At 32.2% G+C, this 27,650-nt stretch overlaps 1 protein-coding gene across 5 annotated transcripts in view; it reads right to left on the reverse strand.

Moving 5' to 3' along the window:
• Window positions 1–27,650, reverse strand: part of PlexA (plexin A) — a 246,742-nt gene that overhangs the window by 41,975 nt on the left and 177,117 nt on the right. For all 5 annotated transcript variants that reach the window (XR_013881838.1, XM_080169604.1, XM_080169603.1 and 2 more), the window contains exons 16-19: window positions 25,061–25,242; window positions 11,726–11,865; window positions 8,422–8,511; window positions 2,252–2,324 (exon numbers count right to left, since the gene is read on the reverse strand). Coding sequence is in view for 4 of the 5 variants with exons in the window: in XM_080169604.1 (XP_080025730.1) it covers window positions 2,252–2,324; window positions 8,422–8,511; window positions 11,726–11,865; window positions 25,061–25,242 (485 nt within the window). In the remaining variant the exon portion in view is untranslated. The remainder of the gene's footprint in view (window positions 1–2,251; window positions 2,325–8,421; window positions 8,512–11,725; window positions 11,866–25,060; window positions 25,243–27,650) is intronic.

A 27,650-nucleotide genomic window follows, 5' to 3' on the forward strand; every position in this document is an offset into this window, starting at 1 on the left:
TTTAAGCGTAGTTTCTCTATAACTAGAATATGTCCAACCAAATATCAACTGCCGTTAGCAAATCGTATTACAAATATAGACGCTTGAACACTCAACTTAATAAACCAACCAATCACAATTCAATAAAAGTCTCAAAGTTGTTGAGAAAAGGGAAAAAAGTTATTATAAAACTTTGGGGACTAGTGTAATAAAGAGCCCCATTATCCCCTCTCCCTTGATAATCTACAACGTTGAAAAGCAACAACCTTGTCCTTGACCGCTTGCGTAATAATCCTAAAAGGGTTTGGACAAATTGAACCTAACCTTACAAGGATAATCTCCTTGCAAGTTAGAAAATAACAATACTATATGCTAAAGTAGCGGGAAGTATGTCTGATAAGATCTCGGAAACCACAGAAGATATTATTCATTTTTTTATGATGCGTTTTATTGGCCCATTGCAGGTTTTGGGATATTTTTTGGTGGGTAGGCCTATATATATAACCTGACCCCGACCCCCTACACACTCCTTATTAGTTTTTTTTCTTCTATCAAACAGTGACTATTCTTCCAGGGATCAAAAGGGATAAGACTTTTGGGACTAGTGTAATAAACAGCCCAATGTCCCCTCCCTCCCTGTTTTTCTTTGGTTAGAAAGTCCTCTTTTTCCCAACCTATAGGTATATAATCTTTTTAACCTCATTATATCTTTTAAAGGGTTTCAAATCAACCAAGTCTCACGAAATCTGATACGATGGCTTAAAATAGATAAAAATTGCTTCGATTTTTAAAATTTTTTTAGCATTTGTTAATTCATCTTTTTTCATCATAAATCTCTCCGATATGGTTTTTAGCCCAATTAAAATTATTAATGGACAATTGTGTGCCCATTATGTTACTTAAAATTAACATAAAGTTTGTTAAATAGCTAATTTATGCTATTGTGAACTATCAAGCCATGGGAGAATATAGCCTTAAACAATCCACTTTTATTACTTTACTTTCATCTTAAATCAAATATCTTTTTAAGGTATTATTAGTGTACTTTTGATAAAGTTTTGCTGTATTAATTTTTGTCGAAAACCCCCCAAAAAACCTAAATTATCCCAACTGCCAAAGTTAATTTTGAAAATAAGACGTTTTTGCTGTCACATATGTTTTACTTTTTTATCATGGTAGGGAGTATTCTATACCAGGGAGTAAGGGAGGGGACAATGGGCAATTAATTCAATATAAGAGTTAACAAAGAAAGGGCATCAAATCCAGTTTAATCCAATAAATTTGTAGGAAATTATAAAGGGATTGTTAATTGAATAATAGATTTCCATAGCATCATGTAAAGTGAAATCACAACTTTTTTTTAATGAAATATATTGAGGTTTTTTGGTGTGATTTTTATATTACAAGATTATTGGACCCCGCCAGCTGCTAGCAAGAATATGACTGCCCCTTTTTATTCTGTTTATTTCCCTTGCCCCTTGCTCCCACCTTTTCTCCCTTCTCCCCGTCTGCTACATTCCAAACTAACACAACGCGTGTTTATTTCCCTTGCCCCCACTTCCCTCATCCCTTCTCCCCGTCTGCAATATTCAAAACATACATAACGAGTAGCGGCATTTCATGCGCAAGTCCCCAAACTCAGTCAGAAACTGCTAAATTCTTGCACATTCCCTTTAAGCCAGTACCCAAAGTCTGAGACTACTAAAATTTGAATATTCGATCCATTGTCCCCTCCCTTACTCCCTGATTCTATACAGTAAAGTAACAGGGTGTATATTTATACGTGTGTCAAGTAATATCTTGGAAACAGCCAAAGTGGTCTGTCCTCTAGGTAATGCTCGCAGGTTTTAGTCTAGAATAGGTCTTTAAAATCTTTGGTTATATACCTGCCCCAATCTTAGAAAAACTTTGACCAACACAAGAAAATAGGCATGCAATTAAGATCTAAGAAACGGCAACGGCATTTAATGTTTGTAATGCTTTATCACAAATATCTTATGATATAAAGTAACCTTTTTTATTTACCCTTCAAGATCTCCTAACCGATTTTTCATGTAAGGTGACATGATAGTTTAAGGCTATTCTTGGTATAGTTTTTGACAATTTTTTTGCCATATCCTTAGCCCTTTAAATATAAAGATAACAAGATGCAATTATTTTTACTTAATTCAATCGATTAAAACAATAAATTTTAATTTAGCCTTTTACTTAACAATAGCACGGAAAATCCCTAAATATTTATTTGCTAAACTGCACTGGTAATACATCTTACCTCACACCAGCCGCAATTGTATTTTTCATCCAGGCTTAAACACATTCCGCAGTTGTCCGCCATCATCTCGCATCTGAAATAGTTATCATTGTAATCATAAGCGTGCGCATGGGGGGTGTCAACATCCCCATCCATATTTTTTAACCCACAGTTACACACCCTAGCAAAACTGTAAGCAATTTTTCCTTGTTTATATATTGAATTAGAAGAACCTTTAGTTCATTTAAGTGAAGTTCTGCATTTGTTAGCTGAATAGAAAAGATTTTTACAGTTTATTCTTAAAAATAGGTCAATATTTATTTCAAAAGTTTAATCTTGAATATTTGATGCATATCTGTTATATTTTATCTGAATAAAAAAAGCAAATCTATGGTTTTAGTGGCTGCATTTTTAAATATATAACATTTTGAATATTTAATATGTATTAAATTCACAAAGAATAGGTGATTTTTATATAAAAAAAGATAATAATTTTAAAAAGTTTTAAACAGAATAGGTTAAAAATTTTAGGGTTTTAGTTTAAAACCTATTAGTCCATCCAAAATATAGATTAATCTGTTAATTGTTCGTTAGCTTAAAAACTATGAATAGTAAGATTTACTCATTATTGGTATGTACAAAGTAAGTCTTCAAACTTTTCCACCAATAAATTTTAATTTTCATAATGTGTTATTTATAGTTTTCGTCCATTGTTCTATCCCTTATTACGATTTATTTAATAATCTATCCAATATGGCTTCAAACCAGATAAATATCCGCTGGATTAGAAACGGTACTCAGATATACTGAAAAATCAAGTATAGCATCGTATTACAGACAATTATCCATGAATATTAAGATAAAAATCATAATATTAATGCAAATCCTTCGGCCCATCGTTCATTTCAATATCCACGGATATCTGTCTATAATACGATGCAATAAAACTAATCCTGTTTACCTATCCTTGCAATTTTACCAGCAAACATTCTTGACGAGGTAATGATTATTTTTGTGCCAAACTTGAACATTATATTTTGGTGTCCAATCACTTTCGCTCAAAAATAAGTCAAGTATAATCACAAAAAAACAGAATAGCAAAGTATCAATATGTCAAAGAATATTAGAATCGCAGGAATAAACGCAAAATCTATATATCCAGTAAATATTTATACTACATCTTTCAAAAACGAACACATATGCTTCATATACTTTTAAGCAACTGCCTCGCTAATACTTTGTGCTATAACTCTTTTCTTTTTTGAGTTACTGCATATGTGTTGGCTATTTAACCAGCTCTTTTTGTCCAATTCAACATTACAATAACATGGTTTTCAATCTATATTCATGGGGAAGAGATAGCACACCCTATTTTTCTCTCCTCTTCAAATAATAATAATGACTCACAAATTATTGCATTTAACTTTTTTAGTAGAGAGGCTACTCTACAATTCATGCTTGTCTGTTCTTCACTTGTAAATACAGACTAATGCTAATTATGAATGTCCATGATTAATTTAGCAAATTCAATCTAACAATTGTTTACTTTAAAAATAAGTAAGCAGTAAACTGTAATGAATGGAGATTATAGAAATATGTGTGAAGAGTTAGAAAACGGTTTAAATTTTTCCTTCAGATTTCAAGTAAAACATTGCTACAAATGGACGTTATCATACTTGTTGTTAAAGATAGTAATTTAATTTTTTTACTGGTGTTTGAAAATATAAATAATTTGATACTAAACAACATTAAATTATATAGACTTGACCTTGACGCAAGCTAGAATCGTTGTTCCTTTAATATTTAATATTTAGATTTTTACCTAAAGCTGTAGAATAAATGTAAGATTATATTCCTATTTAACTATGAATAGGTACTACATTTAAAATTGCAAAGCTTCAAAAATACCACTTAATGTAACTGGTAGCGGTCATAAAGCACCAACGCATTTTGCCTTATTGTTATAGGCATCTTCATAGAATAAAGCTAAAAGGACGATTCCAACATTATTTAATAAGATGATAAACGTTACGCTGTACAGACAGACATAAACTAAAGATAGAATATTTAAACACCAGAATGCAATAAGTCAGTATAATGAAACATATATTATAGCAATATTCCTATTAAGAAACCAATAAAAGCCAATCTCAGCCATTAAAAGATAGATAAATAAGCAAAACAAAGGACGAATATGTTCTTAAGTAATGCAGCAAACACAAGCTTGCAGCATTTTTGATAAACACAGAACAGTCAGTTTTAAAGATTCCCAATCAAACGACATGTTCATCTTATTTTAAGTAGGTATAGGAAATTTGAGTTTTTAAAATCCATCATTTGACAAAGGAAGTTTTAGTAATTTTACGTTTCTTTAACTAGCGTAAAAGTGTGGGTTTATCAAAAATATTCTAAATTAAAATAAGAAACTATTCCTTTATCCAAAAAGATCTAAAAAAGGTACAACCATAAAATAGATTGAATTTGTCCAAAAAAAATCTCCCAACTTTAAATACTAATTACAGATATCGGATAATAAATAAAAATAGATACAACCTAATTCCATAATTTTATTTATTGCAACTAGTGGCTACGCCCCTTACGGAATAGCACCCTTCCAACAAAAAAACTACTTTGACCTACATAAAGCTTTCCTATAAATATTAACTAATTCCAATGGCGCTAACATAACTTTAGCCCTCCTAAATGCATATTTCTATAAGGGCAGTAAATAATTTAAACAAATTAATTAAATTACCTAACCTAAATTTAACCCTTGAAAACACATGTAAATATATATACAGAGAGAGAGACGTCTATGTCTAGGATAATTCACAATTTACCCAACTTTTGTTACAAAAGTTTCAGGAACAAAGGGGCAAAGTTTAGAATTTTGATAATAGAAGTTGCTATGTCAGAAAAATGTTTCAAGGAAAAAATTATAAGACAAACTTACTTTTTTCATATTTCATATAATTACAAATAAAACCCAAGTAGCCTTATATCATAGGATTTGAATTATGAATTAGATTAAACATTGGTTTGAAAACTATATAGCAAAAAATTATTTGTGAAATTATTTTTCTTTACATCAAAATATCATTGTTTGAAAACCATATGGTAGAAATAATACCTACTTTATATTTCTTTTTATATCAAACCTTTGCTAACTTAACTTAAATGTATTTTCTCTTATCCTTTATTATCTGAGTGTATAAAAGTTTCTAACTACTACATAGAACTACATAGAAGTCTCAGGGAGGGAGAGAATAATGCTAGTTAAAATAATCTATGCCCATTTTATACTTTTAATTGCAAAATTATTTATTGGGAGGGATTAGTTAGGAAGAAAGCGGACAATGGGCTGTTTATTACACTAGTCCACAAAGTTTTATAATAACAAACCCTTTCTTATTTTTAATGGTTGGTTCATTAATTTTAGTTTCAACAACCACAAATTATAATCAACAGTAGGGGTAATTTTGTGTATGATCATTGGGGTTGTACATCAATCTATCGCGGCCATTGTCTTATCCCTTTAGATCCCTGGGGGGATTAGTTTATATTGATAGCATTGCCCTATCCCTGCATCCCTGACTAGAACTACTGTACAAATTAACTTTATCCACCATTCATTGCAGCTGACACATACACTAGGAGAAAAGACAGAGAGAGAGAGAGAGAGAGCGAGAGAAAGAAAAAGAAAGAGAGAAAGAAAGAAAGAGAGATAGAGAGAGAAAGAAAGAGAAATAGAGAGAGAAAGAGAGTGAGACATAGACAGAGAGAGAGAGAGAGAGAGAGCAGAAAGAATGAAAATAAGGAAAGAATATTTGGAAAGAGAAAAATCAAGAAATGAAGAGAAAAAAAGAAGAATTAAGGAGAGAAAAAGGAAAAACAAAACTCTGATTACCCAATTTAACTAAAAACACAAAAAAAACTTTTCATCTATGCAGTTAGTGAGTAAAATTAATATGCCCATAGAATAAATAGCATGCCCATTGAGGGGGGGATATTCTTGTAGATTTGTTAACAAATTTAAAAGTCAGAAGGACCAGGACTAGAATAAGAAAAAAACATAACTGAATAAGTAACAGGACGTCTGAATGTATATTTGTAGCTTAGGATCTCGCTAAGTGCTGAATCAAAATGGTTCTACTTTCAGAGAAGCGTATTATAATTACAGGGAAAGTTTTTAACTGTTTTTGGGGAGGGTGAATTATTTTGCATCCTTTTCTGTGTCCTCACCTAAAATAGAGAACTGACTGGAGATCAGCATGAAAGACAGAAGAAAGGACAGACAGATTTAAATACTTTTAGAGTAGCTTTGCTACTAAATCGTAAATTTTAAGAGGAAAGGAAATACAAATCAATTGATACAACAAAAATATGAGAATATATCCCCTGGAAGCAGTAGCCTAAAGGAAACATTAAAGTAATGTTGATATTATTCTTTAAATCTGTCATTTGTCAGTGCATCAACAAACAAAAAAAGGTGCTCTAAATTGTTTTATCTATCTCGGAGCTAACCAAAACTAAGACCCTGAAAAAACAAAAATCAGCGTTGGGTTGTCGCTAGCTAAAGAAAGGATTCAACCAATCTAGAATATAATAATTACACATTTCAAATCTAAGTCCCAAAGCTTTATTGCCTTCTACAGTCAAAAATAAAGTTCCTTAAAATCGTTTGATTTTGTATTGATAGCATACAATAATAAAATGAAATATAAAAAATCATTTAAATGGAGGCAAAATAGTTTTTTTTGTTTCTGTCTATACAAAAAAATATACTCCAATAAAAAATAGAGCTTTAGAGGTAGATATAAATCTTAATTTAAAGTAATTTTTTTATACTAGAAAACATTTAACGATAATTAGGCAGTAATATAATATCCATTTCAATTTGATGTATATGTTTCAAGGGTCCTACCCCAAACGTAGGAGTCCCAAACGTCGGAGTGGACAAACATAGGAGTGGGAAAAACGTCGGAGTGGACAAACGTCGGAGTGGACATTGCTTAAGTAAAACGCAGGAGTGTCCGCTATTTTAATAATATGACAATTTTCAATTTTTTTATACCCCTGTCTACAAAATCGGCCCCCTAGCCTGCCTAGCCGCAGCGCTCGGCCTACTGGCCTATAACCTAACCTAACCTAACTAAGAAAAATAAGGGGACCGAGGGGGGGGGGGGGGTGGTTGTCTAAAAAAATTCAATATTAAAAAAAAAATCAAATTGAAAAGAAATTCAAAATTGAAAAAAAAAAATAGGACTCCTGCGTTTGTCCAATCCGACGTTTGTCCCAAAAATCCTGCGTTTGTCTACTCCGACGTTTGTCCCACTCCTGCGTTTGTCCCACTCCGACGTTTGGGACTCCTGCGTTTGTCCACTCCGATGTTTTTCCACTCCTACGTTTGGGACTCCTACGTTTGTCGTGGAACCGTTTCAAGAGGTCTATACATGATTTTTCCCCTTTCTAAGATGTTTGTAAATGTATGGAATGGTGTATACTGTATTTCCAAACATCCCCTAGTAGCTCCAGTCTTAAAATGAATATGTTTTTGCTCATTTAAACTGCATTCTTGGAGCATTTTAGTGATGGGGCGAATTTTGAGGGGGAAAAAGTGATTTTTGACTTGTATCTTTATCATTAATCAACACTCCATGTTCTACCCTCAAAAGCAAGCAATATCACATAAATAGAGTAAAGATTGTCATTGTTGTATTCCTTAATCTAATTTTTGATTATTAGCAAATAACATAAAGTCTTCACAAAAATCGCAAGAAGCCTATTTAATTTTATTTTGTATGTTAACAGAGCTTTCTGTAAATTGTATACCTCAATTTATCAAGCTAAAAACAAGGATGGCGCTTTTCCAAAGAAAACACATTTTTTTATAAACAAAAAAAATTATGTAATACAGTTATAAGCAATAATAAAGCTATTATTTTTTTTTACAGACGAAGTGTTTCAGTGAAGCTTTACATTCAGTTCATTTTGAGAAACCCATTTGCTGGAAGGACGAGTGTAAACTATAAATTAACTTGATTAAAATCATTGGTGGAAAAGTTTGAACACAAAAGAGTTTGATTAAAGACCCAAAATTTTTATGCTGACGAATGAGAGAACAAGCTATGAAGACCATTGTATAATGTTACTGTACAACCCTTCCCTAGTTGCAAAAACTAAAACTTTACCTGTAGATAAGAACATGAATGTTTTCAGGGTTGTCCAGAGGCTTAGACTGACCCCAGATGACCGCAAAGGTTGCTGTAATGTTGGGAACTCTGAAAAAAGAACCAAATTTAATATAAAAAAGTCAACTACAATACCGTCCGATATCCGAAAATATTCAAGTAACAAACAATTAAAGACAGGGTTTTCCCATGAAAGGTTTGGTTAACAGAAGGATATTTGGCAATGTAACAATTTATTATCAGATCTATACAATATGTTTTACTTACTCTTTTAACCCTGATTAATGGAAATAAAATATCTTATCTATAATACAAAGTAGAACGATGTCTGTCTGTCTGTCTGTCTGTCTGTCTGTCTGTCTGTCTGTCTGTCTGTCTGTCTGTCTGTCTGTCTGTCTGTCTGTCTGTCTGTCTGTCTGTCTGTCTGTCTGTCTGTCTGTCTGTCTGTCTGTCTGTCTGTCTGTCTGTCTGTCTGTCTGTCTGTCTGTCTGTCTGTCTGTCTGTCTGTCTGTCTGTCTGTCTGTCTGTCTGTCTGTCTGTCTGTCTGTCTGTCTGTCTGTCTGTCCGTCCGTCCGTCCGTCCGTCCGTCTGTCCGTCCCTTAAGATCTCGTTAACCACTGAACCGATCGGATTCTACTCTTCAGGGAATATACCTACTGGTCCTTTGGTGAGTTTAGGTTGTTTTCTTGGGGGGTGGACACCCCCAACCCCCCCAAAAACAAAAAATCCCCCCCATTTTTTTGTAGAAGATTTCCTTGGTCCTTTTACTTATTTCGCCAAAAAGCCCCTAGATGCTAGGGGCGAAGCTGCTAGTTTAATAAAAAGTCTTTATTCTTTATGTTAATTTTTAATATTGATCCTATTAATATTTTATGAGAGGAGGTGACAGTTGAACAATTTACCAACTATCAAATTCAGAATTACAAAAAAAAAATTATTTGGGAGGGGGGGGGGGGGGGGAAGAGAAAATTTACCTCCATTGTCCCATCCATGAATCCCTGATGAAATATAGATAAGTATTGCTTGAATAAGATATTGGTTTATTGAAAAAATCATAAGTTACAGGTATTAAGACTTATCCATAAATATTAAGTAATGACAAAAGAAGAAGGGAGGGGGCGGTTGTGACACTTTTTGAAAACAAAACTATAGAAATTCAACTTTAAAAAGAGTTACAGGACTAAAATTTGGCATGACAGTCGCTTTTAAGAGGTACAATGTACAACTGCGAAAAAAAAGTTGGTGAAACCGCCGCTACCGCCGTTTCCCGCCAAAAAAAAATTTGGCGATAGCGGCAGTTACGCCGCTATTTCTCAACAGTTCCACAATGTACCTCTTTAAAGCAACTGCCATGCCAAATTTCAGTGCTGTAACTCTTTTTTTTAGTTCAGTTCCTTTGACTTTTAGTTTTGATTTCAAAAAGTGTCACAACCGCCTCCCCCCTTTTGTAAGAACATTAGGTTGGGGGGTGGGGGGGGGGGGGGGGGAGAAAAGGCTGTAGATCAATTATTCAGCCTGCTACAACAACTATTATGACAGTTTTTTTATCTCTGTACAAAAGGTAACAGGAAATATCAGACTGGGTCTAGACTCAATTTAATAGTCAGGTATATAGGGATTGGGCAACTGCAGATCAATTCCATTCAAAATTAGAAAGATTAATTTGTCTTTATTGTCCAGTAAAAATGGAAAACGTGATTGACTCGGCTACTTTTAAAGATAGAAGTCTGAAGCTTTTTGGCAATAAGTTTTTACGTGGTATTATAGAAATTATTTCCCAAACTGTTTCCATGTTATTCAAATGCAAATATTAGCCTTTATTTAGAAAGCTTTAATAAAAATCCAGTTTAGTGTTTTGGTGCAACAATTATTTTATTTTGAATACATAAGAAACTACAAAGTAGCTGAATTTTTTTAACATTTTACAAAATTTATATGCTAGTGGTTACGCCCCTAGCATCTAGTCGCTCTATAAGGGAAAAAGATGGGCTAGTAAAATAGCTCAAAACAATACATTTCTAAGAATTAAATCTAAAAATAAAATAGCCTACAACTATCATAGAAGCTATGGAAATAAAGAACCCAATCAGTTTAATAGTTATGTAGATCTTCAAACAACAAAACCTTACTATTTTATAAAAAGGATAATTTGCATTGAAGAAAGTGGAACATTTATGTATCCGATGACAACTATAAAAACTGGTATAAAAAATTACAATAATCAATGAATCCAAAGACTAAGAAGGACCATTTATGTATTCACGGACAACTGGCAATTTTTTTGCAGTAATGAATGAATCCCAATATTAAGGTATGTGGAAGTGAAATTGGGTTGGTCCATTTAAACACCTCCTACACACTTTAAAAACATAATTTCTACTAATACAAGTATTCTAATAAACAATTCGGGGATCTTAAGGGATAATATAATGGATATAGATTAAAATACACCCCAAATTGTGATAAACAAAATTACCCCTTATCTACATGAAAGATTTTGGTGTAATAGTTTTGGCACTGTTGGAATGTACAAACTATTAAAATTATAAGCAGCTTCCCATAATGATTGGCACGAACTTAGTCTTTTCGCGATTTTATTATGTAAATTTTCCCTGCCTCCTCTTTCTAATGAAAAATAACCATCCTAACCCTAGAAAATGATTGTAATTTTGCCAATAATTGTTTCCAATAAGTCTAAAAGATTTTTCTTTTTTTTTTGTTTCCCGATTTTCCAAATACTAATACTTTTGCCAGGTGCAACAATTTCTTAACTTAAGGAGTTGGTAAAATGCACAAAAAATGGATTTTTTCTAACTTTCCATGCTTGGTTTTTAGTTTGGGTTAAATAGGGATGGGAGAACCCGACAGGGTTATGTTGTTGAGAGATTTTTAAGGGTTAGAGGTTCTGTTGTACTAGAGAAGGTTCAATAAGGGTTTATAATGTTTATTTAGGCAATTTTGGCGTAAAAACGGGTCTGCTATTGGTCTGGAAGATTTTATGGTGGCGACTTAATCACGGCATAACCAAAGACATTAAACTGGATTTTTAAAAATATTAGAATATCAAATAGGTGGCTTCTTTGCTTTCTAGCCCTTTTTGCACCGCCAAAAAATATCATAATTCAAATGATTTTAACTTTACCTATTCCTTTATGACTACAGTATACAATAGAAAAATGCACCAAATTCTTATTAGAAAACTGCACAGGAGGGCATTCAGGCAGCAGGTTTTTATATTGTAATCTTAAAGAATCAGATTGAGTATGTTTATTAAGAAGCTGCACAACTACTAACAACAACGTACCTGTTCGCATATGTGAAGTCTAGCTCATCACAGTAGATAGTGTCGGAGATAAGCCCGGCAGTGACACTGTGAACCCGTCCTTCAATGTTGAACTGGCAAACAAAACGAGTCTGACTGATGAACGGGGCAATGTTGTCAACCTGAAAAATAAAATATTTTTTTTCAATGATACTTTCAAAAAGTTTAAGCAGTTTTACTTGATGAAAGAATGCTTTTTAACTACCCCAAGGCCTATACTAAGCTTCCCTGAAAAAGACAACTTAACCTAAATTTTTTTAGATGGAATGTTATACACAAAGAAAAAAAACTTTCGGTGAGCAGTTGCGCCCTAGCCTCAGGGGGCTCTGTTTTTTAAAATAATCTAAGACTTTCATTTCAAAAATAAAAAAGCAGGATCAATGTGAAGCTTCCTTAAATAAAAAGCATAATATTGTCAATTTGATTTTGCTAGTTTGTATGATCCAATAAAGATTTAATTCAAGTTCCTGTAGTTTTTAATCCAACAAATGAGAATCCTTAAAGACCAGTATAATTTACAATTCAATGTCTCCTCCCAAATATAAAACATTTAAAAGACAAAACTTAAGAAATAAAATATACTTTTCCGTATAATCATAGTAATGGTCTTTTACAACGTTATCTTCAGATCAAAGTTAAAATATGCAAATGATAAAATATTCAAAACATGAATTATAAAATTATCTGAAATATTGGAACATTAAACATTTCATTCAAATTTTTTACACACAATTCCTATTTGAATGCAATTTAAATTGCTTAATAATTTTGATATAATTCAAATTTGATAGCTGTAAAACAGATCAATTTAAAACAGGGATGATCTGGGAGGGAGGGGACATAGTACTGTATATTGGTACCTAAAGTTTTATACTAACCCCCCAAAACTTTAATTTTTGTCTACCGAACGGGTATTTAAAAGTGTGGACATCGATTTATCGTTCATCTTCTTATCTCTTAAGATACCTGAAGATATTAAATTTTAAGCCATATTTAACATTATATTCTTGGAATACTTTAAATATTAACTTCTTCTTGGTGAAGGAAGTAACATGGTACTTTGATAATTTAGTTATGGTAGACTTAAAAATAACAAACTCTTAGATGGCGTGACCTTCCCTCAATGTTCAAATAAGTTATAAATTATGCAAATCGCAGGCCAAGGCATTCTACCTTTTATAAGAGTCTCTTAACATTTAAGTAAAGCCACAGGTACAATTAAATATTTTTCAAAAAGCTTCTTACTTAGAAAAAAAAAGAAAATAGAAAAAATGAGAATTGCTTTTCTTTATAACATTAGGTAAACAATCGCCAACTTTTTGTAAGTAAAATTCGTTTTAAGCATCAAAATCAAACGTTTATTCCGGCAACACTGATCTAAAATAGTGCAGTGTCCGCATATGGTATAATTTCAGCAGTATGCAAAAATCTGCATCATTTCACATTTTTACAAGTTTTTTTACTTTCTTTTAGTGTACCATAAAGGGTAAAATTGCACATTAAAGGTGAGAAAATAGCAAAAAAAATTTTGCAGTTAAATGAAAAAATCAGCTAGATGTGTCTATGTATGTGTACGATCTCGAGAACGGCTGGAAGATAAATCCTATGGAAATCAGAATCAAACATGCGCTGGTTTCAAGCTATTTATCATAATTGAAAGGGGGTGGGGCAAATGTAAAGGCACCAACTATATTCCAAGTCTAAATATCAAGTATCAAGATGATGTGTCTCTTAATATCTCAAAGAATTGGTGATGTTTAATACAGTAATTTAAATTTTTTGTTCAATGTGTGTGAGCTGTTAAATTCATGGACGTGCATAATCTAGTTATAGAGCAGCTGCCATTTACACACCTCCAATAAACAACCCAAACACCGTTACATAAAAGTTTAGTATTTCACCTTTTTTCTTTAAAAAAAGATGTTATCAGCTATCATGAATTAACCATAAAAAGCTAAATTGTATTTATAAATCTTGATATCGCATGGTATTTAGCAGGGATCTTAGGGGATAAGACAATGGAAGATAAATTGATGTTGGAAAAAGTTCCATTAGTTTTAACTTTTAAGCCAAAGGATGAGTAACTTTGGGTACTAAGATATCTTACAATGCAATGTCTCCTCCCTCCCTGGAGTTTGATGCTATAAAACTGGCATATACATATATGCATTTATACGTTCTATTTATATTTAGTAGCAAAGTTACTTAATAACTTTTCGGCATTGTTATAGTACGGCTTTAGCCAATATGTGCATATTTTGTCCGTACTTTCATAGAAGATTTTTCTACAGACTATCAATAAAAAAAACTAATTCGGCGAGCAATTCTATTAATTCTTGTTAGAAAAAAAATCATATTTTGTTTTTAAAAAACAGTATAAAATTTATGCTCATTAAAGCATCAAGTCTTTTTATTTATAACCAACTGAAGATTGTTTTTTTAACATGAAACACTGTGTATTGGACTTGTTTAATTAAACTGTGTTGATCACTCTATGTAAAAAAAAGACATTGGGATTTTATTACACTAGTTTCCTAAGTATTTTAATAATGTTTTCTTATAAGTAGTCGTAACAACTTATGAAACTACTATTGAATTTTGATTTGTTGGTTTATTCAGTACTAACCTTTCAACCACTACAAAAAGGATAATTTTGAGTATCATCTTAGGAGATGTACATAAACTTATAGCCTTATCTTTTAAGATTCCTTATAAAAAAAGGTATTTATTATAGTTTACTGTAATTGGTATGATAGTAATTTCAGAAGGTTGTAATGTCAAATTACAAAAACAAACTAACAAGGATAAGTGTAATCCAGTCTCTATTCTTGGTGCAGCAAATTTCAAGAAATCTGCTGACATGCAGTCTTGTATTAGGGGATTAAAATTTGCTAAAAGGAAGGGAAGTGACATTGGACTGTATAATATACTAGTCCCTTACGTTTTAAAATAACCTTTTTTTTATTCATTGGCTTAACAGCTTTGAGGACACTTATGGATTTTAATTAATTAGTTAAGATGAGTGTCCTAACGTTTCAGCCACTAAATGTTACCTACAGAAGATAAAATTTTGCAGGGAGTAAGGGAGGGGACAATGGATCGAATATTTAATTTTTAAGGAGTCTCAGACTTTGGGGACTGGCTTAAAGGGAATGTGCACGAATACAGCAGATTCTTACTGATTTTGGGGACTTGCGCATCAATGCCCCGCTAACTAGCTGAGCTAGTTTTGAATATGCAGACAGAAAAGTTTGTTATTTATCGCTGGTTTTAACAAATATTTTTTCCCAAGAAAATGTCTTTTCATGTATAGAAACTCTACTGTAATATTTATGTATTAAATAATCTAAGAACCGCTTGAATTTAGGGGTAAGTTATAAATATATCAGAAGGGTTGAGATAGTTCTAAACAAGATTTTTTCTAGTGATTAATTACAGAATATTTACTACATTGTGATGTGTTGATAATTTAGTTTTCAAGTAAATGATTTTTTTCTTAGAACTAATTTTGTTCTAAATTAGGTTACCATGATCCCTTTACAATTTTGGTAAAATTTTCTTGATAAATCTGGTTTGCATTGCTTTTCAGCGAACCCTCTTAAATTGAATTAATTGCCCATTGTCCCCTCCCTTACTCCCTGAAAATTTTGTGTATCATTAGAGATTTAAATCAACTTTTCGGCAATTGTCTTATCCCTTTAGATTCATGAGACTCCGATCCTCCCTTCATCTTAAATAATAATCTGAAGTAAATATGTTTAATTGTATTTACCATATAATTCATCCAAATACGCAAATTTTATAGTAGCTGCGCTACTAATTACACAAATAGAGGGCAAAAAGTTTATGCTGGTTGTATTAACCCTAGAATTGGAAATGAAATAAATTTTGACCACAACTATATTATGTTTGTATGGATAGGAAAATGGATGATAAAAAACTTCCTACCAATTCTAAATTTAATAGCTCCAGAGAAAATAAATGATGTTTTTTACAGTAAAGCTTCAAAACCGATCAATATCCGCTGGATTAGAACGGTTTCTAAGCAATATATCATATACCATGTATAGCATCGTATAACAAACAATTTTCCAAGAATATTAAAATTAAAATATTTAAACCAGTTATTGTATTTTTTATTTTAATATCTGCAGAAAGCTGTCTATAATACGATGCAATTAATAGACATGATATCTTTTGTTGGTAAAAATTACAGATTCATACTGGCTAAACTTAGTTGTACCCTCAAAAATCTACATTTTAAAATAGCGGGAATCTGAAGGGATAAGACAATGACCGATAAATTGATATACATATCAATACACCAAATTACTCCTTCTGTAGATTACATTTAGTGGATGTAACGTTTGGACACTCAACTTAACGAAAAAACAAGTTAAAATTCCGGAAAAGTTCTCAGAGTTACTTATTCAACTAATAAGAAAACTTTGTCATAAAACTTTAGGAACTCCCCTCCCTCCCTGATAAAAAAGGCAGCTAAAAGGAAGATGTCATATCCCTGAATTCCTGCTAATTATACCCAAGGTATGCATCATGCAAACAGGTTATCCGAAAAATGTATTGTCTTACAGGGTGTCCTTAAAATTATAATGATAGTCAAGGTATCATAAAGACTACAACAGTCAATAAAGGTTTATTAAAAAACGTAGAAAGTCGCTAAATTACGCCATAATTTATTTTAATCTGCATATTTTATAGAATTTTTTTTTGCGACAACCAGTAAAAAACATTGATTAATATCAGTTGTTAAAAATGCTAAAAGCTTTATGCTCCTTTCGACACAATTTTAGGCATTTTTGGTCTTAATGACATACCACAGAGTACTTATCTATCAGTTTATCATCTAATGTAAACCTTTCAAAATATAAAAGCATAAGACGAATAAAATAGAGTAATCAAAAAGGGAAAAAATATTGACTTTTTACAAAAAGAAATAAACATTTTAGAAGGCTATTAAAGCACAAACCAATCAGTTAATAAAGATCTCCATATATTAAGACCTTACTATTTCATTGTTTATGTCATCATTCTGGTAATTTTACTTCTTGGTTTAAAAAAAATAACATTATAAATGTGTATAGGTTTTAACTTTTAGGATCTAAAAATACTTAAAACTTAAAATATATCATATTAGTTTGAAATTAATCTATATTAAACTAGACAAACCAAACATGTATGACTAACGAAATCTTTTCTATAGATTTTTTTCTAGACACGAAATTTAAATCCAAGCAAAATAAAATAAATCCGTAAAAATTAAAATTATTGTCTGATAAGATAGGAACAATACAAAGGCATAAAGTCGGTGAATTCACATTTTTGGGGGAGCCACAAAACATATTTTTTGCAAGAGATATTTTATCATAACAGAATTTATATATGCTTTACTAAAGGGAGAATTTAATCGGTTTATTGGTTAGCGGACACACAAAAACCTCACTTTCTTTATAAAAAAGAATTTGGCAAAAAGTTGATTTTCTCGCGTATTGATCTATTCCTATACGTAAAAAACAAATATTTTGTAACACCCCAGGCCATAGGGGTCAAAAAAGGGTCATTGGTTATGCGTACAGCCCCCTACAAAATTCCATAACTCCAACCGCTCCCCCCTCCCCCCCCCCCCCTTTATCCAACAGCCAACACGAGCGCGAATAAAAGCGCAAATCTAAAAACTCATTTGTAAAGTACCACTACCTACTTTTTATTCTTAAGTCACGTTAAAACGATTACAATATAAGGCAAATGAAACTTTATAGTTATAAAAGATTTTCCGCCCATAAAAGTCACAATTTCACAAATTAACACATATCATAAAGATAAAATAGCATATATGAAATAGTTGAAAATTAGTAGTCAAAAAGTAAACTTTTAATATGGAACAAACTAATCAAATTTCAAATAAAACTTTGGGTACCAGTGTAATTTACAGTCCAATGTCCCCTCCATCCCTGGTTTGGTAGGAATATTTGGTTGTGTCGCTTTATAAAGTTGAGAAAAGGATAAAAGAATAGACGTGCACATTCAAACAACGCAAGATCTCGGAAAGGGACAGTCTTATAGACAAATGTCCGCGGATACGATAGTAAAAATAATAGGCTAAAACAACGCAAGTTCAAGAAAGGGAACAAAATCAAAAGAATTTGATACTCTCGTATAACTGCGAATAATTGTCCGAGAGTGGGATAAAAATGCATAATACTTTAGAATATTCGTCCCTACCCTTGATGAAATACAGGGATAGCTATTTAGAAAATAAATCAATTCTGATAGATATAAAACCATATATTTTTTGGTGGGTAATTTGTTTAAGAGGATTGTCTCCCACCCACCCTAAAAAATGCCTAAAACCACCAAAGGGCCATTTAATATATACAATACATTCATTGCGGTTACCGAGATCTTCAGGCGAATATCATAAAACTTTGTAATTCAATATAAAATGTAGATTCGATCTGTGAAATATTTAAAAATCTTTAATCCATCTATTGTCTCATCCATTTAAACCACTAACCATTTACGTCTTTGGGTGAAAACCAAAACAGATTTTCATATTTTTCATTTTTAATAAAATCTAACATCTCGATATAAATCTTATCTCCATAGTTGCATGATACAATAAATTTCATGCACATTACAAAAAAATGAGAAAAATTTACGTAAAAAAATCCATTAAAACTTCCGAAAATTTTTCAAAGATGTTAATATTAATATCTGTTAGTTTGGTATTACTAAATGAATCCAGATCATGTAAAGGTTCCTGTAATGAATGTTTGAAGCAATGATTCTTATATCGATTTGGCATTTCATACAATTATATACAAGATTCACAGCTTATGTTATTATGCTACTAGATAAAATATATATTCTCTTTAATGCATAAGAACTGCTAATCTATGATTAGTTTATTTGTTTAATTAAATTCAAAACTTCATAAATCCTTTCCTCGGATGCAAATTCCTAGAGGCTAATGGCGTTAATTTTCCGTTATATTTTACCTCCCTGGCTAAAAATTCTACAAAAAATGTGCAGCGTTAATTGCCTAAAAATGCATAATTTACCATAACTCCCTCCCCCCTCTAAAGTATACACCCTTGCCGACCAAAAAAGCACCCAAAAAGTGCAGGTGTTAATACTTTTCCACCATTATATATAATGAATATTTCGCTAGAAATCCTTGTTTATTAACATATTAACAAAGAATAATTAAAGAATCAACTGATAGAAAAGTTAGAAGTAAGCAAGTTTTAATCAAGTTTAAATTTCTCTTGACAACATTGTTTGTTACAGAAAAAAAGAAAAATTTTTACTTGATTTGAGTGTAAGTAATAAATCTTAGAAACTTTAGTTTTCATTACATGATATTTTAAAAATTGACTGTTTAGATGTTACACTAAAATGCATATTTTGACTGTGAAGGTCAAAAATTGACCCTAATGCAACCGTGTCGCAATAACCATTTTTGCATACAGTAAAACAGCCAAAATTGGGACACCTTTTTATTTTGCAAAGAATATCTACATTTTCGAGAGAAAAATTCATATTATAATTATTCTTAATGAATTTTTTATTATTTGTATTTGGTGAAACTAGTTGCTGGCTAAAATAACGTCCCCCCACCCATCCTACTGGATGAACGAACGGACCAATAAATGTTATCAATGTTAGCAACCTAAATTTACGACAGATGTAATAATATCTACGTATATTTTATATCAATTTTCTTACTATATTGCTTTACTGCAAGATTAATGCTAAAATTGTCATCATTAACGAAAACGTAACATTATTCAAATGAAATGTAATGTGGAAAAAGTCGGGAAATGTAGTGGACTAAAAGATTACTAACCAAAAAAGCTTTGCTAATGAGAAAAAATGCTTCCTTAAAGCCAATTAAGATTAGTCCATAAAGTCATGTTGATCAAATAAAATAACATCTTAGTCAAAGGCTTTCTAATTCAAAACTGAAAGGTGATACTAGTTAAAAATATTGATATAAGAAGCACATCATTAAAGGAGCAAAATTTATATCAGGAGTCAAATTGTTTGGTTTAGCTATGGGGTTAATTTTATAAATACTACGGCAAAAGTATTACAAGGATAAAATACAAAACCTTCGTTCCCTAAAGAAGCACAACTATTCGGTAACTAGAATATAAAATGACCTTATGACAATGAGCGTTAAATTGATGTACATCCCTAACCCTTCTTCAGAATAAGACAATTGATTGAAAAGCTTAGACCAACCAATTAAGATTTTGATTTTGATTGGTTTGTACATTAGTTTGAGTGCCAAAAAGTTTCAACCACTGCACATTGGGGCAAATCAACCAAAAAGGGGATTTAATTATTTTGTACCCTTAAAATTCATCTCACAAAAATTTCATGTTATACTTTTTTGTAGGTAATTTAACAACAAACAAATTTGCTTTTATGTTTTTTTCTGTCATTTGAAAGGAACATGGAGATAAAGGTCATTTTATGAAGGTAGATATAAAATTACCAGATTAACCCCTCCCGAAAATAGCCCCCCCTTACTCTATCCATCTATCTATCCATCAATCTATCCATCTATCTATCTATATATCTATCCATCTGTCTATCCATCTATCTATCCATCTATCTATCCATCTATCTATCCATCTATCTATCCATCTATCTATCCATCTCTCTATCCATCTCTCTCTATTCATCTATATATCGATCCATCTATCTATCCATCAACTATTCATCTCTTTATCTATCAACTATCAATTTATCCATCCATCAATCTATCCCTCTATCTATCCATCCATCTATCCATCTGTCTATCCATTTACTTATCCATCTATCTATCCATATATCTATTCATCTACCTATCCATCTATCTATCCATCAACTATCTTGAATTTCGTGTTTAAAATGTCTAATTAGGGGTTTTGGTTATCAGAGCAATATGAGAATTTTTTAGTAGCGCAGCTACCCTATCACTAGCTTTTTGGGCCCTTTAAAGTGTAACTAGGTTAATTGTAGTCCGATTTTAGTGTTCAAAGTGTCAAATTTGGGGTCATGGAATTCATTTCAGTAGGAGGGGAGGGGATGGTGTAAATTGGGGTGGATGGGGATCCTTATTTTAGCAAGCTACAAGTTTCACTTTATTTTTATGTTTAATAAATCCATTATAAATGTGGGCATGATTAACATAAATTTTTATTAACTAATATCTATATTTATAATAATATTATGATTCTTGTTTACTGTTTATATGTACACTAGCGGCTTCGCCCTTAGCCTCTAGGGGATTTGCCCCAAGAGGTAATTAAAAAAGGATGACAACATCCATGAAAGAAGCGAAGCTCTGAAATGGAAGGACAAACGAACATTAACACTTGTGAAGTGTCAGAACTGAATATTAATGCATGTCTATACAAAATTGTAATCAAAACTGATTAAATACATGTTACTGTTTAAGGACATACTGACGTTTTTAGGACTTGATTATAGAGATGCTTCGCTTATAACAATAGACGTTATTGAAATAGGAATCAATAGTATTCAAAAAATCAGATGAATAGGATATTTTTAACATTCAAAACCATTATTTGTTGTCTAAAAAGTAAAAATCAGCTTGTTATAAATGGATGTACGGACTTTCTGGTAACGATTATAGAGTTGCTGTGCTTTCTAAGTCGTACCTAACTGTTGTAGAAATCAGCATGAAAAGTTTGAGATCGATAGGACAATACTAGCCTGTTTAAGTTAAGTAAAAAAACTAAATGTACCAGACGTACGGACGGACCGACCCTAATTATAGAAATATGAAAAAATTGAGGGGGATTTTTATTTTTGAAAAATAGCTTTAAACAACCACAGGACCAGTAGATATATTCCCTGAAGAGTAGAATTCAATTTAGTGGTTAGCGAGATCTTAAGGGATGGGCGGACAGACAAACAGACATCAAGCTACTTTGTATTATAAATTAACACCTAGGGATCTAAGGAACAAAACAATAACCGATTAATATGTACATCCCCAATATTGATACATATTTAATAAATACATATTTAATAAAATATATTACAAAATTATTTGTCTGTAGATGACAATTAGTGGTTGAAAAGTTTTGACACTCATCTTAATGAACCAACCAAAAAAAAATCAATTAAATTTCCTGAAGTTCTTATGCTAACGAATATAAAAACGTTATTATAAAACTTTGAAGTTTGGGGACTAGTGTAATTAACAGTCCCCTCCCTTTCTAAATAAAACTGCTGACTTTAAATATGAATACCCTGTAACTACATAATTTAAAAACAAAGCATTACCAATAGACAGACAGAATACTACTTGCTAATTCCAATTTAGAATAATTATAAGAACCTCACGTTATTTGCATATTAACTTTACCTTTCCGCAGTGAGGTAGGGGACATTGGGCTGTTTATAACACTAGTCCCCAAAGTTTTACAGTTGTGTGTTCAAACGTTTTAACTACTAACTTTAATCTACACAAGGGGTAATTTTGTGTATTATCATTGGGGATGTACAACAATTTATTGACCTTTGTCTTATCCCTTTAGATCCCTGATATTTGTAATAATCTATAGAAACGATTATTTAGTTACATTAAAACATCAAACATAAAGAGGTTTAGATTTTGGTTTAGCCCCCCCCTAGATATACCACACTTTTCTGGGATCTTGCCAAGTCAAGTATCAACTGTTGGGAATATCAAAGGATGACTCCATGCAAAATTTGAGCCGGATCCGGCCAAAACCGGCCGTGAATTTTATAAAAAACCGGTTTTTTCCGGTTTTTAGGGGGTATCTGTAAATCGATTCAGCTGGAGCAAAAACAGTTGGAGGTACAAAAAATTTTACTTCACATGAAATTTAGCCAATGTAATTGTCTACAAAAATGTACTTCATCATCAACTTGATTGGACAACTCTTTCCCCTCCTAAATGTCCATTAAAATCTCGGAAACGGCAAAAATCGCCAAAAATCACGCCTTCGGCGGCGAATAACGGCTAAACGGTCAGCCGGAGGCGAATGAAACATAAATAAAGAAATGTCCGCCTCAAAAAGTTGTTCAACATCAATGAGATGCTTGAAGTCTCTAAAACGACTCCTTCCCCTCCTTTAAGGGGAAAAAATGAAAAAACGTGATTTTCAAAAGTATGCCCACTTCGTGGGTGTGGGGGGCACTGAACCTGTCACCCCAGGGTCACCAAATATAAAGTCTAGGCAGCCCACAATGCTGAATTTTCACCAAGTGAAAGTCTTGTGTCATTATCTCTTATGAGAAAAAAGTTATTAATTAATTAAAATTTCAAATTTTGATTATTTGATGGATTTCTTTGATGAAATGATAGGCTGGTCAACTTTTAGGCCATTTTTTGCGGTTTTTGGCCCGCCACGCCCAAACGGTTTGAGATAATCTCACGGGACCTTTTGCCCAACCTAAGTCTGGTTATTTGTGAGGTCTAAGAAAAAAAAAATCCCGGATTGGATGAAGCACGACGTCGCTGCGCGCCGTCAAAAATCGCTGGTCGGCTCATTTTTCCCCCTCTATCACTCACCTCGTGCCATTTTTCTGTGTAAAGATTCTAATTATAATCTTTTGCGTAAGTCTGATTTTTTTTCCTAGACCTCACAAATAACCAGACTTAGGTTGGGCAAAAGGTCCTGTAAGATTATCTCAAACCGTTTGGGCGTGACGGCCTAAAAACCGCAAAAAATGGCCTAAAAATTGACTGGCCTGTCATTTCATCAAAGAAATCCATCAAAAAATCACAATTTGAAATTTTAATTAATTAATAACTTTTTTCTCAAAAGAGATAATGACACAAGACTTTCACTTGGTGAAAATTCAGCATTGTGGGCTGCCTAGACTTTATATTTGGTGACCCTGGGGTGACAGGTTCAGTGCCCCCCACACCCACGAAGTGGGCATACTTTTGAAAAACACGTTTTTTCATTTTTTCCCCTTAAAGGAGGGGAAGGAGTCGTTTTAGAGACTTCAAGCATCTCATTGATGTTGAACAACTTTTTGAGGCGGACATTTCTTTATTTATGTTTCATTCGCCTCCGGCTGACCGTTTAGCCGTTATTCGCCGCCGAAGGCGTGATTTTTGGCGATTTTTGCCGTTTCCGAGATTTTAATGGACATTTAGGAGGGGAAAGAGTTGTCCAATCAAGTTGATGATGAAGTACATTTTTGTAGGCAATTACATTGGCTAAATTTCATGTGAAGTAAAATTTTTTGTACCTCCAACCGGTTTTGCTCCAGCTGAATCGATTTACAGATACCCCCTAAAAACCGGAAAAAAACCGGTTTTTTATAAAATTCACGGCCGGTTTTGGCCGGATCCGGCTCAAATTTTGCATGGAGTCATCCTTTGATATTCCCAACAGTTGATACTTGACTTGGCAAGATCCCAGAAAAGTGTGGTATATCTACCCCCCCCCCCTCTCCTCACCATCATTTAGTGCAATAGAACTTGAAAATATTTATTATTAACTTTAATTCTAAGTCAGAATAAATATTTCCCAATATGTCTATGTTTTTGTGTCTTTTATTTATTTGAATTATATCTTAAGTTTTGACTTTATAAGCGCATTTAAACGCCTTTTCTTACAAGCTTTTCGTGCACCCACGTTCAGAAAACGGGCTAAAAACCCCTACGGGGGCGCAGGGGGGTAAATGAAACCAGTACTGGCGATTAAAATATGTCTTTGGGTAATCAAATATCGCTTTTTTAGCCGGTGGCACCCGGTGAAAACATGTTTTCTGATACTGTCTACTTAAATGTTGATTAAAAAACAAACAAATAAAAACTAAAATCTTGACTTCAACTAGAATTATTTAGGACTAATTTCTTCAATTTGTGTTTTTTTCTTTTATACTGTCAAAATATATGTAATGCATGATTCGTCAGAAGTTATTTTGTCTAATTACGTTACTTCTAAGAGATTTTATAATACTTTTAAAATTGTTGGTGAAACACAAAAAGTATGCCTTTTTCTGTAAGAAAATTTTTGCATTTCTTGACTTCCATGCATTAGAATGCTTACTTAAAAAGCGTATTTTTACGATTCCTTTGAAATATGATGTACATTGGGTATGATAATACTCATAGAATGTTTAAAACTTGATTTGGGGGTGGTGAATTGTTGCCCCTTGTTGCCCCTATGTGCACTGTAATTGTAATCTACAGAATGGGTAGTTTTGTGTGTCATCAATTTCTATTAAAATATCTTTTACCCTTAGACAACTGAATAAATGTAGTTTCTATAAAATCTGCTAAAGAAAGTTTACCTTTACGCGGACACTCTTGGGTAGTCCTGCGGACACCAAAATCTCGGGGGAGCCGTTGGCGGTGGAATTAACCCGCGGACAGTAATCTGGGCCGCTGCGGAGGCTTGTTCCTATCCGCTTCACGCCGTTCACGATCATATCGTTGCGGCAGTTTTCTGCACTGTCGTGGGTACAGCGGTGACCTGAAAAAAAAATATTTTTAGAAGGTAAAAGGTTTAAAAACTTCAGTGGAGTAAAAAAGTCCTTTTCTTCATAATTATTTATTTACAAAATATATTTCAGTGAACATGGCTTCCTCTTCAGTCTACATAAAAAATCATATCAATTTAACTTTAGATTAGTAAAAAAAAAGAATTTCTTTTAAAAACATAAAATGTTGCCTGAAATTTTCTAAAATAAAACCTTAATGCTTTTAACCAATATCATACTAGAGTTCAGAAAAAAACATGTGTTAATCCAATGTAAATCAATTTATTTAAAATTTAAGTCTAGCAATCTATATCAAGAATTTAGTAAGCAATTAGCGAGCAAATAACAACTTGACTGTTAATAAATTAAACAGCTGGTTATCTATCCTATATCAAGAACATTATCAATAGCGCAGCTACTTCATAAATAAGGTATGTAAGTCAGAGGTTTATTAAATAATTGAGTTTTATTTTCTGTTATAATTGAAATTTTCATTTTATCAAAAATGCTGTGTGTTATTATTTTTAAAAATCTAGATATAGAACTATTTGAATTTCTTAAATTAAGTAGGAAGCTTAAGATTTAAAAAAACTACTGAACTCCCTTTTTTAGGGTCCTGTAATGGTTTTAAACTATCCCATGTTTAGATTTATGACTCTGGGTTGTTTTAGGCTATTTTCTACCCTTTTGGATACAGAGCCTCTTGATGCTTGGCGCACAGCTACGATTTTATTTTAAACTGTTGGAAGGTATTTCCTTTTCTTCAGATGTGTGTATGCAGTATGTGTGTGTGTGTGTGTGTGTGTAGTGGTGTGTTTTTGAGTGTGTGTGTCTTTGTGTGTAATATATTACTGAACAACATTGATATGAAATAATGTTTTATATTCTAGTAATAAATTATTCTCTGCTTTAAGCAGCCCAGTAAAATTAGCATTAAATGGATTACAGATAATATTAAATAATTTTTAAAAGGTTCTTATTGGAAAAATACGAAAAACAAGATATGTAAAATATAAAATTGTGGGTTGGTTGTCCGTTTGGGAAGAAATAAGTGTTAAAATAATTCCAAGGGTCAAGAGGTGACAAAAATCCACCAAATTCTAGCGAGGTAATCAGCTGATATTAATCCGCGACTGTACCAAAAAACTTAACGCATCAAATCGTGGCCTGAGAGGTGATGGGTTTGTATCTCACCCTAAACTGCCTAAAAAGTGTTAAAAAATGCTGCCATATCAGATATTAAAAGACCATGCATTGATCTGTTAATAATGTAATACATAGTTAGCCTTAAAACTATTGAATCTTAATTGGTTGGTTCAAACTAGCAGTGACCGAATAACTTTTATCTACAGAAGCGGTAATTTTGCTAATTATCGTTCATTGTCTTATCCCTTAAAATTCCTGGATTAATCATACATCAAATCCCCAATAACTTTCCTCCCTGAAATGTTCAATATTTCTTTACATATAATTTATGTCAGGCCGTTAAACATTACATATAAATATTCATTCATTTCAAATTTTCAGTTGCGTAGCTTTCAGTTTATTTCATTGCGGATTTTTCGCGGCACTTCAACTAACATATGTACATTCCATAGGATTTGTTAAAATATAAATTTAATTTTTAAAAATTAAATAGAAGAATTTTTTATATTCAAATTTCCTCAAAGTTTTCCGCTGGTCATTTCAAAAGAATATTTTATTTGTTGATACAAAATTCAAATCGATTAAAAGCTATATTAAATATTTTATCTAAAGATATAAATCTGCAAATCTACATACCCCTATCTCCAGCAAAGAATCTTAATCACAAGATCTTATTTACAGATATTAATAATTGGACAAAATTCACTATGGGATCAAATGGCTAAAAATTGGTTTCGAAGATATTTTGGACAAGTTTCAAAAAGAGTATTTTATTAATTGTTAGGTTGAGATCTATTTTTTTCCCATAAGAAACGTCATTAGTTAGGTTTTAATGCCATATTCTTGTTTATTATGGTTTTTAGTTTGTTTACTTTTTGATTCATAATTTTTTTAAGCAATTTTGACCATTTCTGACCCATCTGAAAAATATGCAAAGTAACGGGGCCTTAAATAAATTGAATCATACCTTTTTCATATAATACCGTATGTAAATAAAAAGTTCTACATGTGCTACTTTATTAATATGTAATATTGTTTTGCACCTAGATGCCCCTAAAGGTACTTTTAATTTTAGTTATAAATTAATTTTTTGGGAGGAGTCGTAATTTTTTCTGAGGGTGATTTCTCTTGGGAGGGTGGGCGTACCCTCTCCCAAAATAATAATAAACCTTCCCTAGACCTATAAGAAGCTTCACTGTAAAGTAGAACCAAATCTGTTGAGCAATTGGAGAGATCCTTTGCTACAGACAAAAAA

Source organism: Acartia tonsa, chromosome 8 (genome assembly GCF_053477335.1).
Source record: "Acartia tonsa isolate MP-2025a chromosome 8, ASM5347733v1, whole genome shotgun sequence".
Lineage (NCBI taxonomy): Eukaryota > Metazoa > Arthropoda > Copepoda > Calanoida > Acartiidae > Acartia > Acartia tonsa.